Source organism: Theobroma cacao, chromosome 1, assembly GCF_053813885.1.
Source record: "Theobroma cacao isolate CCN51 chromosome 1, ASM5381388v1, whole genome shotgun sequence".
In the NCBI taxonomy this organism is placed as follows: domain Eukaryota; kingdom Viridiplantae; phylum Streptophyta; class Magnoliopsida; order Malvales; family Malvaceae; genus Theobroma; species Theobroma cacao.
The window spans coordinates 31,822,488-31,840,285 of record NC_142639.1 but is presented as its reverse complement, the minus strand read 5'-3'; the positions used below and the strand labels follow the sequence as shown (position 1 = coordinate 31,840,285).

Below are 17,798 nucleotides of genomic sequence, written 5' to 3'. Positions count from 1 at the left end.
AACCAGTTTCAGCCTCTTCTCCTCAGAGTCCAATCCTTGTCTCAGACAAGTCCTCACCAGAACCTTCCCCTAAAAAGTCATCACCTCTCCGAGAGCCCTCTCTTTTTCCTCTAAACCCTTTCTATGGCACTGAATCCTCACCCTCTGACACATCATATGAATATAAGCCTCTTCCTTTGATGCTGACAAAAAAAGGGAATAGGATGGCAAAACTAGGGGTGTAGGAACCAGGGATGCAGGAACAATGAACAAATTAAAAAAAATATTAGGGTGGAGGAACCAAGAACCTAGGAAAGAAAAGAAAGCAGCATCAGGAGCGGAACTTAGAAAAATAAGAGATAGGAAGCAAAATAGTCCAAGGGCAATTTCAGAATACTTTTTGATTAACTGCTATTTGTGCCATGGTGGCACTTGAACATTTAAGTTTAATTCTGTTGTTTATATGGTTGTGTGTGAAAAATGAATGCTAAAATGTCTATGTTGTTTAACTGCTACAAATTGAAGTCTGCTGATATTTTGTTATCTTGGTATTTTTACTGTCATGAACAAAATTTGCTAATGCTATGCTGATATTGATTTACACGTTGATAAATGATTTTCAATATGGCATTGAGAATAACTTCTGTTTATAAATAGATATAGATGCTATGTATAGAATGTCAATTGAATCATGAAAGGAATAAATAAAATATGATGACTATATGCTGTTGACAGAACCCTGCTGAATTCTTTATGAAAATCTATCAACATTCATTGCTGTAAATCATTCCAGATTTTCGCACATGTATATGCACATATATAATCTAAGTGTATAATGTTATTCTCTCTATATGACAAGAATAAAATTTGCTGGAATAAAGTAAGCAAAATATGCATACACTAAGGGGGAGCATATACTTAAAGGGAGCAATTCTCATTTTCTACAAAAAACTAAAAAGAGTAAAAAAAAACACTATGATGTTAATCAAGGAATGTTTTGTCATCATAAAAAAATGGGAGATTGTTGGCTCCATTAGTTTTTGATGATAATAAAACATTCACATTTATTTGTGTCTAATACCTTTACTTAAGTGTGCAAGAAAATAAATATATGAAATTAATTAATCAACTCTTCAAAGAGTATATCAAAAGAAAAAGAGGGATAAAAATAACAAGATGCAACTGACTAATAAGGAGGAAGCTTATTGGTGAAACAAAGAAGAATGTTGGTTGACCAAGTTTCAAATTGGAGGAATGGCGAGCTGAAAAGTTTCAGAAATAGAACCAACATAGTCGACTAAGTCAGTCGACTAACTACTCTCTGTCAGAATCTGCAACCTGAAACAGAACCAACTTTGTCGATCAAGTCAGTCGACTAAGAGCTCTCTGTCTACAATTTGAACCAGAGTACTACAAGATAGATTAACGACTAGAACTCATCCTCAACTATTTCCAACGGATATGAAACTGCCAAACTGCCATCAAAGTTGCATATTCAAGTATAAAAAGGTCTTCCAACAATTAGAAACAAGTTTTTTAGAAGCCTTGAATGAGATTTGAGCTATAGAGAGTTGAAAAATCAGAAAATCTTCACTGCACTTGTCTGCACTTAAACGCCTACTCTTTGCATTTGTATTTTGCACTCAATCTTGTACCAATCTGATCAACTAGTGATCATAGGTACTTTTTGTTACTACTCTTCTTGTATTCTTAGAGTGAGGAAGTCACTCTAAGGGGTTATTCAAGCTTGGGATAGCTTGATTGTTGTAGGTTATGGTTGAGCCTTGAAAAATCACTTTGGATTTTAGTTGAGCCCGTGAAAAACTAGTGTAAAAGGTTTTAGCTGATCCTTGAAAAGCCATTGTAAAGCTTGGTGAAAGTTTGTGAATTTCACCGAATCTTAGTGGCTTTGTCGGAAAAATCCTTGGTTGGATAATCAAGGTAGTGGATGTAGGTCTTGGACTGAACCACTCTAAATTGTTGTGCATCTTGTACTCTATTTTTATTTTCTTAAGTTCTGAAAATTAGTTTCCAATATTGTTAAGAGCCAAATTGTGCTATTCACCCCCCCTCTAACACATATTATCGGGACCAATAGAAACCAATGTTAGGACAAAATGTGTTCCATAAAAATAATGGTAGCAGTGTGTTGAGAACTGAGAAGAGAAAATGACCATTAAGGCATTATAAAAAAAATTGGTATTTATAATTTTACAATATTTGATAGAATTCAATGATATAATAATAATAATAATAATAATAATAATAGTACTTCCACATATTGTATCTGAGAATCAAAGCGCGTTTGTACCTGGACAGTTAATCTCATATAATGTGATCATAGGTATGAGATTACTCACTATCTTAGTAACAATAGACAAGGGCAAGTGGGTAATTTTGCTCTTAAATTGGACATGAGTAAGGCGTATGATAGGGTGGAGTGGGCTTTTGTGGAAGGCATATTAAGGAAATTGGGTTTTAATGAGAAATTTTTTTGCATGGTTATGAGATGTATTTCGTCAGTTACATATTTAGTGTTTCTCAATAGTACTCCAGGAGAAAGGATTATTCCATCGAGAGGTCTTCGTCAAGGAGATCCTTTGTCCCTTTTTCTATTTGTTCTCGTAACAGAAGCTCTATCCAATATGTTGGCAGTGGCTAAAGGTAACAAAAGTATTTCGAGTGTGGAGGTATGTAGAGGGGGTCCTAATGTTACCCATTTATTCTTTGCTGACGATAGTTTAATATTTAGGAGAATAGGGACACAGGAGATTTGAGCAATTAAAAATATCTTGGATTGGTATGAACATGAGTCAAGTCGAAAAATCAATTTTGAGAAATTAGCCATTTTGTTTAGTAGAAATGTTGATGCCATGGAGGCTGACAATGTATGTCAAATTTTGGGAGTTAATAGAGACAATTGGGGAGGAAAACACTTGGGTATGCCGATTATCTGTGGGGGCTCAAAACAACAAATTTTTATATATGTCATCGAGAAGGTGCAAAGACGAATTTTAAATTGGAAAAACAAATTTTTATCTTTAGCTGGCAGGGAAGTTTTGATCAAGGTTGTGGTTCAATCCATACCAACTTATATAATGAGTTGCTTTAAATTGCTAAATTCAATTGGCCATGATATTGACTCTTCTATAGCAAAATTCTAGTGGGGAGGCAGTGACAAGAAATTTAAGTTACATTGCAAGGTGTGGAAAATTATGTGCAATTCAAAACATTCAAGAGGAATGGGATTTAGAGACAGAATTTTAAAGTAGCTATGTTAGCTAAACAAGGCTGGAGACTTCAAAAGAAAGTGCCTTCATTAGCTTATAAAGTTCTCAAGGCTCATTATTTTCCAAGAGTGGATTTTGTAAATGCAATATTAGGAACAAATCCAAGTTATGTATGGAGAAGCATTCGAGAAAGCCAAGATTTAGTAAAGAGGGGATCTTTTTGGAAAGTTGGAGATGGGAGGGATATATTTGTGAAGAAGGATAATTGGATTCCATAAATGTATGTGATGACTCAGTTAGTGAATTCATGTTGGTTAGAGAATTAATTGTTTTGGAAACAATGTCCTGGAATGATTACAAAATTAAGAGATTGTTCCCTCCGTATGAATATGAGCAGATTAAATCTATCTCTTTGAGTTTTAGAAAACGGAATGATTTTTTAATTTGGTTGGATAGTCCTAATGGGGAATATTCTGTTAAATCGGGTTATAGAAGATTATGTTTAGGGAGCATGGGTCCTAACAGCGTGGGGACATCTCAAAGCAATACCACTTTTTGGAAAAAAATTTTAGGGCTTGGCCATCCCAAGACAGATACTGTTGTTTGCTTGGAGGGGAATTACGAGTATTTTGCCTACAAGGGTGGAGCTTAGCAAGAGGAAAATTAATGTAGAATTGGTGTGTCCTTTATGTGGTGCTAAGGAGGAAACTGTGTTTCATTACTTATGTACTTGTAGCTTTGCATGGGCTATCTGGCTAGCTTCAAGGTGGGGCTTCAAGGATATTCAAAGTTAGTGTTCGTCTATCACAGAATGGCTCCAGTTGTTGTTAGATAAGGTGGAGCAAATGGATGTAGAGGAGATTGTATGCATTATATGGTCAATATGGAAGGCTAGAAACAATTTAATATTTAAACAAGAACATTCGTACCCTAAAAAGGTTTTGGAGTTAGGATTAAACATGGTGCGACAATATAGAATGGCCATTATTTCCCATCGTATATCTGAAACTGGTGCGAGAAGTGAGGAGAATAAATGGAGAATACCATTGGGGTCCAAAGCTAATGTTGATGCTACTATCTTCAAATTAAATGGTGAGGTAAAGGTAGGTGCGGGTTTCATTGTTCGTAATAATCATGGAGAAGTTATGCTTGCTAGATTAAATACATATAAAAAAGAGGTGTCCATTGTAGAGGCGGAGATCAAAGCATTGAGTTGGGCATTATCTATTTGTGATCAACAGTAGCTACGAATTGATGAGGTGGAGATAGATTGTCTGTAACTGGTCAAATGGTTGAAAGAAAAGTGTAGCAAGGAGGATTGGGACACATAGTGGAAGACTGCATCATGTTATTGAAGAAAACTTGGTGTACACAGGCTCGTCATTTCTCAAGGGAGGAAAATAGGGTGGCTCATACAATAGCACAGCATGCAAAATTTACACAGGAAGGTATACTGCTATGGAAAGAAAGCATGCAATTGCCTTATTGTATAGGCCGTGTTGTGAGTCAGGATCAAGACTCATTGTAATATCATGTCTTGGTAAATGGGGGCAATAGAGGTGTATACTAGGATGAGTACTCTTTTTTCCCCTTTTATGAATTTTGCCCTATTGGTTTATCAAAAAAAAATGTGTATGTGGCAAAAAATTAATTTTTTAATATATTACATTACTATTTATATACTTAATTATGAATGCATGAATTGATTTTATTTCGTTAATTAACTATGAATATGTTTATATTTATTTACGTTCTAATTTATTTGATAATATGGTTACATATTTATTTATTAAATATTATGCACTTGTTTCATGCATTAAAATGACTTGAGTACTAAATTTATAATGTAAAATCAACAAAACATAAATAAATAAGTAAATAAAAGGAACATGAAGCAAGGGCATTTTCATATGTTTATATGCAATCAATGGCAAAGAAAGAGAAGAAAAAATGTCAATGGGGTAAATGGGACGGAGAGAGAAAGGGTGCAGTCAGGGACGGCCCAATAAGTTTAAAGACCTAAAGCGAAATATTCAAATGAGGTTTTTTTTTTATTGAAATTAAAAAAAATTATTAAAATTTTATCCTTCTAGCTTTTTGAAATGTAAAATTTTTAATTAAACTTTTATAATCAAGTTCTTCTAATATTTCTTTTTCAATTGATAATATAATCAATCCATTTAATCTTTCTTGAAATATTGTTGATCTTAAATAAGGTTTTATTAATTTTAATTTTGAAAAACTTCTTTCTCTTGAAGAAACACTTACTGAAATTGTTAACATTATTTTAAAAGTATTTAACTATTATAATTATCTTATATTTTTTAAATGACTAATATAAAATCAACAATCAAAATTTTTAATTCAAATAAATCAACTATCACATAAAATAAAATAATATAACAATATAACCTAAATCTAAATTAAAGTAAAAAAATCTATAAATATTAGAACAATAGTACCTAATTGTTGAATGCTTATTGCAAATTGCAAATGAGGCTCACAACTTTATGAAGATAATAAAAGAACAAACTTCTTGTGTATTCTTTAGAGAAAAATTGAAGTTAAAGGAAGAAAGAGCAAATGAGAAAGAAAGATTTCAAAAGTAGATATTATATATTAAAAACAATAATTAGTTTTATATATAAGAAAAAAAATAGCTGTTGAAAATCATTAAACGTGTTAATTGAAAATAAGAGAAATAAGTGAGAAAAAAAATAGCTGTTGAAAATGATTAAATACATATAACTGTTATTTTATTAGAAATAAAAGAATATAGTTGTGAATTAATAATATTCTAAAAATAAAAAAATAATAGACAATTGAGATTTATTAAGCATATAATTAAAAAAATAAAAGAACAAATAATTTGGTGAATTATTTTTTATTTTTATATTTTTTAATATAATTAATTATATTATAATTATTATAAAATTATAAATTTTGCCTCTCCAAATTAGAGACCTAAAGCCCTTGCTTGGGTGGCTTCACCCTAGGGCCAGCCCTGGGTGCAGTGCCCTCTGTGCGGTGAGCGCGGTTGGAAGGGCACTCAACCGCACCGCACCACCTTGCTGAGCAAGGGGCTTCAGAATAAACCGCTTTGTATAGAACATAAAACACTGTAATTTCTATCTGGCTGTAGATAGTGAATGTTAATTGAAATTGAGAGTTGGGAATTCATAGGTGCTATAGCATCTATGGTAACAAGTTATGCAACCGACTGCTCTGCGATTGAAATATATAAACATATTTATTACTGAACAACCACAAGCAAATACAAAGCTCAAGGACAACAATAACCGATGTTTAATTTTGATTAAGTCGAGTACAAAGCTGTAGATTGTAAAAGTTTAGGCATGCTTATAATTGATTCAGCAGAATTTCAGGTCAAGTTTCAAGACAGGTAGTAAATGGAATTTGGTAGCTTGAATGTTCTCTTTGCATCTGGGAGGCCCTTTAAACTGCTCCATTGATCTCCAATGATGCCCCATATGCGGTACCCTTGATCCACTAATCTTTTTCTCACCTGGGACTTGTATTGTTGCACTTGCATGTATTCATCGTCAAGACCCCTTCAGTCAGAGTTTAACAAATCTCTCAGATAGATCGCCAGGAAGTTAAGAAATCAAAGTCAATCAAAACATAACTGCCAAAGGAGAAACACGACTAGGTTGACGAAGTACTTTTAACCATGTCCTCTCTGAAATGGCAGTTGAACTATCACTATAGTTACAACTGCAGTTTCCAGAGGCTTTTTGAGGTAAAATTTGATCTTCAACACAGCGAAATGATGGAGTTGGGTGGGCTGCTTACCTTAAGATGAGACTAGCCCATCCGTGGTATCCAACCTTGATGAGGTTATCAACAGTAGGAGATCTAAGGGTTTCACTTCTTGAAGAGATTAGAAAGATTTTAACCCCATTATCTTTGATCTGGTGGAAGAGCTTGAGTGTGTGGTCTAGAGCTGGTGCCTTGCTTTCTTTCATCCATGCCTCCAAAGAAGTTGAATTCAGCTTCTCTCCCCTGGTTTCATTTCAATCAGCAATCGGATTTTGTTCAGCAAATTCGTATGTAACCAAATTACTTGACAATATTTTATGCGACTGTGGTACCATAACTCAGGTACAATAATTCCTAACCTACTATGTAGATCCATTAGGAGTTTCAATATTAATGAACAGTACCAGGTCCCATTGTCTGAAGAAAAATGAGAAAGCGAATGAACCATGTGATATGCTTTCTTTAAACACAGTGGACCATCTCAAATACTAGACAATATCCAAAAACAGCATTAAGCAGGATCGATCTTACCCAAAACCATGTTTCTTGAAGTAGGGAATGGTAGAAATGAGCGTGTCATCAACATCAAAAATCCACGCATCTTGACCGTCACCTCCCAAAGAGCAACAGCTGCTCAAGTATAGTGTCACTTCCTCGATTGCCCTCTCAGAGTCAGCCTTGTACTGAGATGAAGTCATGTACTTCTTGATGCAATGTACGCATTCTTGGGGCACTACTTCGAACTCCCTTATGTTGTGTAGCTCAACATTGATCCTCCAACTTTCACAGTAGTTTTTCAAGCTATCTCCTCTTGCATTTTTCCATTTTTGGTTCAAAATGTTCCAGTCTGCAGCAGCTAGGCCAATTAAGAGGTTTGCCAATGCCAAAATGAGCAGGGTTTTTCTTGCCATTCGCAGAGAGAGGGGGAGAGGGGGGGGGGGGGGGGGGGGGATGCTGACTGAAGACTGATGGATTAGGAACGTTAATGGGGCACATAAAGGGGGCACATGGGGGAGGTGGGGTCTGCAATCATGTTCTGGCTTCGGAAGATCACATGGAATGATGATTTATTAAAATGGAAGATAGTAAATGAATTGAGGGTTATTGAATGTATGGACAAACCAAAGGCTAAGTAAAATGATGCTGCCCAGCTCATGTTGTTCCCCCCATGCCATTTGGATTAACCTGGCATGATGTACCGTTAGAAGGCGCAGCCGCACAGCTTCTTTCAGCCTTGGATCCCTCTGCGTCTGATGCTATGCCAGCTATTATTAAAAAAATTTCCCAATTATGCCGTAAGTCTTGCCATATAACACGGAGTAGAACGGATTTGCCTTGCTTTTAGCCTTTTGTGTTTTGGGTAGAATTAGAACTGTGTTTGGTGCTTCATGAGTTTGCTACGTTGTTGAAATTTAGAAAATACTAATTGGATGCCAAGAGCAAAGATGATTAATTTGAAAGGAAGAAACATTGATATTCCATGTTTGTAGTTGAGACAAAGACACAAATGTCTAGTTTTTTAGTTTTGAGCATTTCAATTGATGACAAGCAATAGTGGAATACTAGATTAGATGATTTATGTCTTGTTTTCGGTGCTGACAAAAAGAGAAAAAGCAGTGGATAGTGGCCGGTGGAGGGGCCCCAAGGAAACTATTAAACGCGTCGCTCAAGGACCTGTCTATTTTATCTTTTTGAGAGCTGAAGTGGGGGAGTTGAAGTAGAATCCATGGTTGGTGAATGGGCCAGTTTTCTTTTTTCTTTTTCCTTCCAAAAAAGAGCTTGGATGCAAACGCAATTAAATATGCTTATGCCTGGAATTATTGAAGTTATGGATTCCGGCTTCATAACTCCTTGACGATTACACATGTAGCCAACACCGTCGCTTAAGCTCAGAGAATTCTTAAATTTGCTCCAAAAAATGGAGTAACAATGCAGGAGATTTTAAATCTGGACCATCATCTCGTAACTACTACTCTTTCTTGGGGGAAGAAGAGGGTTTAATAAAGTTGTAAATTATCCCATGGAAATCACATTTCATGATATCATTTCTTTGGTTTAGTTGCTGATAGAAAGAAACAAATGGAGAAAAGAATCAGGGAAAAGAAAGCCTGCAACCATCCCAAACGTTCAAACCCAGATAACGCCTTTTGGCAACCAAGGTAAGGAGAAAACTGTGAATGGATCAGGAATATTGCACAATGCCTGAAAATTCATGTTTACAGAAAAGAAATACATGGTCTCTCTCCTCTTGTATGATACTAATTACAGCTGTTATCATAAAAAATCAAGTAGGGAGACAGCTGACAACAGTCAAGCCAACAGAAAATCGAATAAACACATAAAATGGCAAAACCTTCTTTATTTATGTATCAAATTGCCCCCCAAAAACGACTGAAAACAATCAGCATGACTTATTGGAAGAAAAGAGCCAAGAATTCAGCGTATTGAATTCAGTATGATATGTTCATGGGTAAACCCATCATCAAAGTTCAGAGAATAGCTGTGCAGGTCATAACTGAACTGCATGCTGCTTCTTTGCAACCTCAAGGCTTGCCTCCACTGTGACTTGAGCTTCCACACAAACTGCTTCAACACAAACGATTTTAAGCGACAACACAAAGTTGGCCTACTCTGAACACTGATAAGTTTGACTGCATATCCATCGTTTGCTATTTTCTTTTCCCACTTCAAGAACTGGATTCTCTTCAAGCCTTGCATTTTCAGAATTTTCAGTGCTGACTCCTAACTAACTTCTCAGTATGTAACCACTTAAAGGAGAAGATTGCAAGGCTAAAAGCAACAAGAACAATAAGATATAGAGTTTCAAAGAAGGCATGAATTGAGCCTTTCATGCATCTAATTCCCACCAGAAGACATCACTGTCTAAGATGTTAGATGGCACTTTGCCATTTGTCTGAAATCGGAATCATTATCACCCATAGTTCTTTCCACTTTGCTTTGCCATCATTCCTAGGTCATCCTTGTCTAAAGATTAGTTGCCAGTGATGTGATGTCTGTAATGAGCACCTTTTTAAATTGTCTAGCCTTGAAAAAAGTTGCTAGTGTTTATCATTTGTGGTTTTGCTTCTGGTTTACTCACAGCGAACTTTCTGGCAAGCATCTACAGGAGATAGAGAGGCCAAGATTAGGTTTGCTGTGACTAAAAGTTATGCCGTCCATGCCTAAATCTGACTCTTCTAGTGCCGAAAGGAGGAGGGGAAAAGAGAGAAAAAGAGTGACCTAATTATCAAAAGGTTCGGTGTCACTTGATCTGGAGGAAGGCCCACAAAGATGTGAAAATAGTTTTGTGGGGCTGACAAACAGATGCTTAGTAAAAGCAACTTGTAACAAAAACAGGCACCACCAATCACTGTATGCAACAATAAGTTTCATCACCCTTTCATTGTACAAAAGAAAGAGATAAAGTTGACGCACCCACCTACATAGTTCAGTTTGATATGAATGATAAAGATAACACCTAGAAGCATTTCAAGGAAAATGTTCCACTCAGACTTAACTCCTTGTAGTCTTTTACATGCAAAATGATTGCATCTCAAAAGCAGGAACGTGTGAGGAAAGAGAGAATTTACCATTTACAACATTTTTCTTCCACAAATAATTAGGAATTGAACCCAAAAGATTTGCCATGATTTCAGCTACTGGCCTAGGCTAACTTCTTACTTACAGAAAACCGTTTCAATAGCCAATCTAGTATTTTACATCTATAATTTTGTATTTCTCCCTATATTTTATTGGTTGAAATTTCTCTCTGGACAAGTGGATTTTGCTTACCAAATATGAATTTATCCTTTGTTTCATAGATTACAATGAACCTGTCTTAAAGCCTTACAATCTTCCCATTTCTTACCACTTCCCTAGAAAAGAAGAGGGGAGGGGGACAGTGATAAATACGTGATCATATCAATTCCTAATCAAGTTCCATACCTTCTTACCATACCCAAATCAACCTTTCTCTTTCTGCTTGATTATAACAAAGTGGGACAATCACATTTAGGCATTGTGAATCTTTGAAATACTAAGATTCAACTCAAATGTCTATTTAAAAAACCTGGCCTATGTTTTACATACAGTTAACACCAAATGTGATATGTAACAACAAAAATTTAGATAAAAAAAAAATACCTCCCGCTACAAGTATATGCAAATGAAATGCCATTTTCAGCAATAGATGTAGAAAGAGGGAACCTTATTGAAGACCAGCCTGACAATTTTCAGCTATCAAGCACCACATGTGCCATGTATCATTTGAGCACCACAAACATGAAAGATGTAGAGACACCAAATTCTCTCAGCAAGTTCACCTGGGAAGACATCATGTATTTGATGTCCAATATCCAAACAAAAATTAGAGTGATCTATTTCTGTTGGCATAAAGCATAGAATCCTCAATAAAGAAGAAACAGATAGCTGGAAATAATAATAAGTTCCTGTTGTCCCTATGTTGATTACCCATACACTGGATGTAAGGTTTGTTTGCATCCAGGATTTCACTCTTCATGTAGCTAACAGACCTATGTCATTTGCTGAAGTTATACTTGTGGCTTTCATCACATAAACATGATTCAAGTTCTGGTATGCCATTGGCACTATAATCTATTAAAGAGATCTCCATAAGCACAGGCCATCTTATGCCAACAGCTAGGCAATGTGCATTCGAGTAGAAAACACTAGCCTTGCTTTAGTCATAAATACAGTCAATAACTGCTTCTGTGAAAGCTACCTAAATATTAAACAAAAACCTTGATTACTTATTTCTTAATTTTCACCTGCAGGGAACAAGTAAAGCAATTATAAACAGATTCGGAGATCATAATTGTTGACACTGAGAGTTGACTGACAAAAATGACGAAATTGCATGTGTACCATGCATATGCAGAAAAGTAACTCTCTAAGTTTTAGGCTTGTACTTCAACAAATTAATTTCTCAAGGTCTGCTTGGAACAAGATCATAAGGCCACCAGCCTAATAGCTAGTTAAACCTTATGGCATTTGGTATATAGTTTCAGCAAGGCACGTAAAATTTACATTGCACATCGTGATGCTGTATAAAAGCATGCATGAAAAGAATATGAAGATGGAGAGCTGAATATACTCACAGTCTTTATGCTCATTCCAATCTTGAATACAACTGCAGCATCTACAAGACAAAATATAGGAATTGAAGATGAAAATGCTGTCATGGAAGGATCGAAACAATGAGTCATATTATAATGAAGAATTAAAATTTGATTTACAGATGCCAAACCTCATGGTGGAAGGATTTCCTTTGAATTGAGTATCTATTTCACTCAGGTAAAGTCTAAATAAGGGTGACCTGCAATACCATTTACAGTCATCTTAAATCATGGAGCAGGCAAACTGCAAGCACTCTTAGATATGTCCACAGGTCAGTATTAAAATTAAAATCAAATGGAAATTGAACCATTCCATGGTAATATAGAGATATTCAATCATCATCAATTTATTTAAATATGAGTTCCTAATTCGTATTAACTAATTTCTGCCTTGGTAGGTATATGCAATAGGCCTTATATTAAAATTCATATTAAAATTGTGTTATCTAGTAAATTTTAAACAAGCATAAAAGACGAAGTTTTATTGTTCACAGTCTAACATGTCTGTAATTTCCTAATTATCTATTCCAACAAAGTGAGCTGACTCAAATTATCCAAAGCCACACACAGAGATCAATAATACCAGGATGGAAGTGAAATTGCTGTAAGGGCAGGGGATGATTTCCACAACAGATGAACTTGACCACCCAAGAGTCCCATCAGAAAATCGAGAATGCCAGCTTCCTAATTTAGACAACCAAAATAAACTATAAATAGTGAGCCAAACTAGAAGATTAAAAGCAAGAACAAAACTGGTTTGGAGCTAGAGTCCAATATAACAACATTCCCATGCTTCAAAAACAGACAAAATACAGAACAACTCACAGAACAAATTTGCACTACAATTAAAGATGTAAAGCACACTACTTGGACTCAGGGGCAAAATACCGTCTTTCAACTCATTTTCGATATTTTTTGTCTATTGCAAAAGTTGCATAGCCTACTCAAAAAGAGTCACTGAAGATATCCAATGTGACAGAAATAGAACTACAACGATTTGGACTTCACAAAGCAATAATTTTTATGCAGTAGATAAGGAAAAAAGATAAAAGCTAACTACAAGAATAAGGCTAATAGGTTCCTCTCTGCTTTTCAGCACCAATCAAGCCAAAAATTTCCAAATGTTTTTTGTGCATCTGTCCAGTGATGATAGGTTCTTGGCTAAAGAAGTGGTAAAAATGGCAGGATTACCATAAGTGTGACAGGATAGTTGAGTGACTTTGAATAAGAAAACAGGGAGTCAGAAATGCAGTTAAACTATATCATGGAGCTTAGGATCTATATTCTACACGATAATTTAAAAGTCAGGACCATTCCAATGAAAATCAAGGGTTTTAAGAACTCGGAGCATATGGAAAATCTCTTGAGATTCTGAGATCAGCATGGCTGCAGGCACAAGAACCAATGACTTCCGCAGCATCTGGGGCTCAATCATTGAACCATGGACTGTAAATTATCAACCTCCTTATAATACAATAATAAAAGAGTAAAACCACCTTTACTCTTATTAACAAAAAACCCTAGAATAACAAAGAAAGTTGAAATAATGAACTTAACAAAAACAATAATTAATGCTTAGATAAGATCAAACACAATTAAGCTCCTCCAATACATGCCTACATAGATAAATACATACTTACATACAAACATGCCTACATGCATAGACACATACATGCACACAGACATTTACATGTATACATACATATGCACAAACATAAACACAAGTACACTAAAGATGGTTGTACTCCAACAAAACAGGCATATGGAACATTCTTTGATCTCTACAATTCACCCGTAAAAGATACCTTTGATTTCATTATATCCTCTTTTTGATTAAAAGTTTGAGACTTTCCAAAGTCTGAGTTAGCAAGCATGTGATATTGCTTTGAGATGGTAACAGAATCATAAGATACTGAAGTTAAGTGTTCAATTATGTAATTCCATCTGCTTGCAATGCATCCAAGTAATAAAAGCTCCTGTTCCAAGAGACAAGAAGGGGGAAAAAGATGAATTAGAGCTTAAAATGAAAATAAATACCCTCTGGAAAAAGACTCACATAAGATAAATCCCCACATTAAAAACTTGAATAGACCCCACATCTATATATGACCAAAACCAATCTTGGCTAAGCAAAGATATTAGTGTTCACACTAAGATTTAGGTGCAATTAATTGATCACAACCAGTTGTTATCAATGATGAAAACTGAAACTATTCTCTTGTAAACAAGAAACAAAATGAAATTCTGCCGCAGTCAAGTTGCAGATAAAAGACAGAGTTTAATGTTTACTGTGGCTAAAAGTGTCCCGAACTGATTGCAAGTAAAAACCACTGTCCTTTTCCCAAGAGTTAAAACAAGCTTTCAAGTCCCTTTACTTTCATAGAACTGCAGTGATAAGTCATCTATCATAAACATCATGCAACAACAAACAGTAAAAAAGAGAAACACATATGCTTTTCTTTTACTCATGATCATAAATAAAAACATCTTGGAACGTCAATCACTCATTCAAAGTCCAAATAAACAAATGGCAAACAATTGCTGAGGATAGCATATTTACTGGTAACATAAAATTGGTGTCTTTCTGCCAAAATTTCTTACTTCCCCAGCCTCCCAAACTAGCATAGCTGCCACTTGCAACATGTAGATGGACATAATGACATGACAGCCAAAAACATAGCACAAGCATAAGAGCAAGAACTAGACAAGTATAGACATGAGCAAGCAAGTGACACTCATAGCTAGGATACACATCAACCATGGTCAAGCACGCTTTAATAAAAAGTTCACACAACCTTACATCACTATCAATTATATCAAGTAGAACAAACTTACAATTGCCTCATGTATATCACAGTTGCTATCTTTTTCAGAAAAGTTCAGCTGTCCAAACACTTTCCCCCATTGTACCTTAGTGCCTGAAAATATTAAACTGGCACCAGAAACCAATCTAATAGTTCTCTTATCAAGAAAATATGACAAAGCCCTTGACTTCCACTGGTTCCATGTGAACACAGCAACTGATGCATCTGCACTTCTAAGTACAAAGATAAATATTTTGGCTTAGACATTCAAGAAAAGTGATGCAGACTAGAAGTAATTGATCTATCAAATGTAACTCACAGATTGTAATTAACGCACCAGAAAATTGTGAGTTGACATACTAACAAGGGATATCCATGATTTCAAAGAGAATGAAAGGTAGTCTTCTAGAAAGAGTCAGATGGTTATGTTAAGACAACAAACAGATTTCACTACCTTTCTAGAACTAAGCTTTCACTAATGTATTAAATTTCTAAGCTATCATGTTTTCAACATGGAATTACTAGCAAGAAAAATCAGTACATACTGCAGTAAAGCTGGAAGACTTTCATGCTTCATTTTTTCTCTAAATAAGCTACAGTCAGATTCAGTCCAGCTGCTCTGTCTTACAGCATTAGAAAGAATATTCACTCCTTCCTCAATAGTTGATATGCATGACACTGCAGATTGCCTCCTGAAGAGTTCTTGAACAGCAAGTTTAGTAAAATTATCACTGCCAGAGTCTTCAGTTTCCATGGTTGGAGTTACATCTAGAGATGAAGTAAACAAATTCCCCATACAAAGTCTATTTTGCAGTGTCAACTTATTCAAATACGCATTGAGACAGTCATGTTCTGTCTCTGAAAGTGCACTAAGGTCCATCTCGATGGTTGATGTCAAGATTGCTTTAAGATGTGAATCCCTCAATGGTAAATTATGGAGTAAGTGTTCCAACATATAACCTCTTGCCCTTCTAAGAGTAGCAGATGATAAATGTGCAAGACCCTGCCACCATTAAAAAAGATTGATACTAATAACAATTCAATCACATAGAATTTCAATTAGCATATCACAAAACAAGATGTATAAAGACCACCACCTGAGGGAAGGAAGGACGGGATGCCATTTCGAATAGCGCTGCATCAAGTTCCTCTAAAGACTCTCGGTAAACATCCAAGCTTCTCAAACGCCTAAAGACCTAAGCAATATAATAAAAGAAATTTCAATTAATATAATTTGCATTTCCCCAACAAAGATATGAAAAGGAATTTCTTTTAATTTTTTATTAAAGGATCTTAAATTTGTTAAATCGAATGGAATAAGCCAATCAATAGGTTTTAGAGAAGAAAGAGAGGGTACCGACGTTTTCAAAGAAGAGAGCCCAATGAAAGGCTCGCTTGATGTTGTCGGAGTCCCAGTGGGCAAGAAGACCAGATGATTGATACCCAGATGCTAAAATGAGTATATCTACAAACCCTTTTATCAGTTTCATCATTTCTTCCAACGATATGTCTGGGTAATTCCATCCCATTCTGTTTTTTCTTTTTCTTTGGTTCTCTTAATTTCTGCTCTCAACTATGCCGATTCCGAAACGAGATACCAAATTGGGAAGAGGTTTGAAGCCAAGCTCGGTTTGGGTCGCACCTGGTTAAGTGTTTAAAGACGGGCAATGGACTTTTCACGGAAGTGAAAGAGAGAAAAATAGAACAGAAGAAAGAAGGTCGAGACTCCGACACTCTGGAGAGAAGACCGCCAACGCTCTGAGTTGGGGATTTTCAGTTTTCCCGCCCCAACTGATCGACTCTCAAAAGGCTAAAGCCTAAAAATGAAAAAAGAAAATGAAATTTGAATATTTTTCTTCTCAGTTTGGTAATGGAAAATTTTATTTGTATAAAATACATTTTATTAAAAAATTTAATATTTTTTTATTGTTATATAAATTATCATAAATATTTTTTTGAATTATAAAATTTTCCATCTTCAATAACTTTCTGCCATCATACTATAAAATATAAACATTTATTAATTATGCAATACATCCAAAACATTTTTTTAATATTAAGAATATTATATATAAATAATATTTAAATCTTTTTATTTATTTATTTATTTATTTATATATTTTTCATCATATTTTTATGTTGGTTTGTTAAGTAAATCAATCATAAATTAGAAATTAAAAAAATTAGAGATTTTCTTGTGTGAAAATTTTGTTTAATATTTAATAAAAAAAATTTAATTGATCTTAATTATTTTGTATTATACTAAAAATTTTAGTATCTTAGAAAAACTAATTATAGTGATATGATCATTATGAAATGATTGAATAGAAATAATTAATCATGTTTTGTTGAAAAAAAATTAATAACTAAACAGAAGAAAAAAATATAATGATGCTTTATTGTTTTGTGAGATCAATCATACAAGGAGGGAAGGGTAATATTTTACAAGTGAGATTGATCTTAAGATTTATTATATCAATCTTAGAGAGGAGGGAAGATAGATAGAAAATGTCTTACACTATTCGCAAGTATAAGATATTTTTTGTAAGTCAATGTAAGTTTTACGTTATCTGCAAAACATTTTATATTTGTAAATTTTTTTTCTCCTTTTAAATGGAGGAAAGAGATTAAAAAATTTTAATTAAATTATGCAATTAGTCCTTGTACTCTAAAAAAATGTAAATAGTCCATATACAATAATTTGTATAAATTAGATCATTATATTTTGTTAATTTGTTAATTTCAACCTCTAACTTTAACACTGTTAAATTTAATTGTTAATTATGTCAACATAACATTTTGATCAAATTGACATGATACTTCTTATTGATGTGGCATTGACTATTTACTGATGTGGTATTATTTAGACT

At 34.5% G+C, this 17,798-nt stretch overlaps 2 protein-coding genes across 6 annotated transcripts; both read right to left on the bottom strand.

The window, feature by feature from the left end:
* Nucleotides 1-6,435: 6,435 nt before the first annotated feature.
* LOC18613080 (acid phosphatase 1) lies at nt 6,436-7,940 on the bottom strand. The gene is made up of 3 exons (XM_007050126.3): nt 7,521-7,940; nt 7,023-7,232; nt 6,436-6,781 (listed from the first exon to the last, which is right to left on the bottom strand). The coding sequence occupies exons 1-3, from the start codon at nt 7,898-7,900 to the stop codon at nt 6,604-6,606; spliced, it is 768 nt and encodes a 255-aa protein (XP_007050188.3). The 5' UTR covers nt 7,901-7,940; the 3' UTR covers nt 6,436-6,603.
* A 1,721-nt stretch (nt 7,941-9,661) lies between these two features.
* LOC18613078 (fanconi anemia group F protein (FANCF)) lies at nt 9,662-16,778 on the bottom strand. 5 transcript variants are annotated; one of them, XR_016026972.1, is made up of 11 exons: nt 16,290-16,778; nt 16,026-16,124; nt 15,474-15,931; nt 14,960-15,161; nt 13,930-14,100; nt 12,708-12,808; nt 12,256-12,324; nt 12,107-12,147; nt 11,196-11,311; nt 10,230-10,359; nt 9,662-10,110 (listed from the first exon to the last, which is right to left on the bottom strand). XR_016026972.1 is itself a non-coding variant. In XM_018129992.2 (10 exons), exons 1-9 carry the CDS (start codon nt 16,455-16,457, stop codon nt 11,229-11,231), a joined length of 1,392 nt encoding a protein of 463 aa, XP_017985481.2. In that variant the 5' UTR covers nt 16,458-16,778; the 3' UTR covers nt 9,662-10,359; nt 11,196-11,228. The 5 variants fall into 5 exon arrangements, 4 of the variants coding, with proteins under 4 accessions (XP_017985481.2, XP_088663222.1, XP_007050186.3 ...); XM_018129992.2 differs by having other exon boundaries at nt 9,662-10,359; XM_088807096.1 differs by lacking the exon at nt 10,230-10,359 and having other exon boundaries at nt 9,662-10,229.
* Between the last annotated feature and the right edge of the window lie 1,020 nt (nt 16,779-17,798).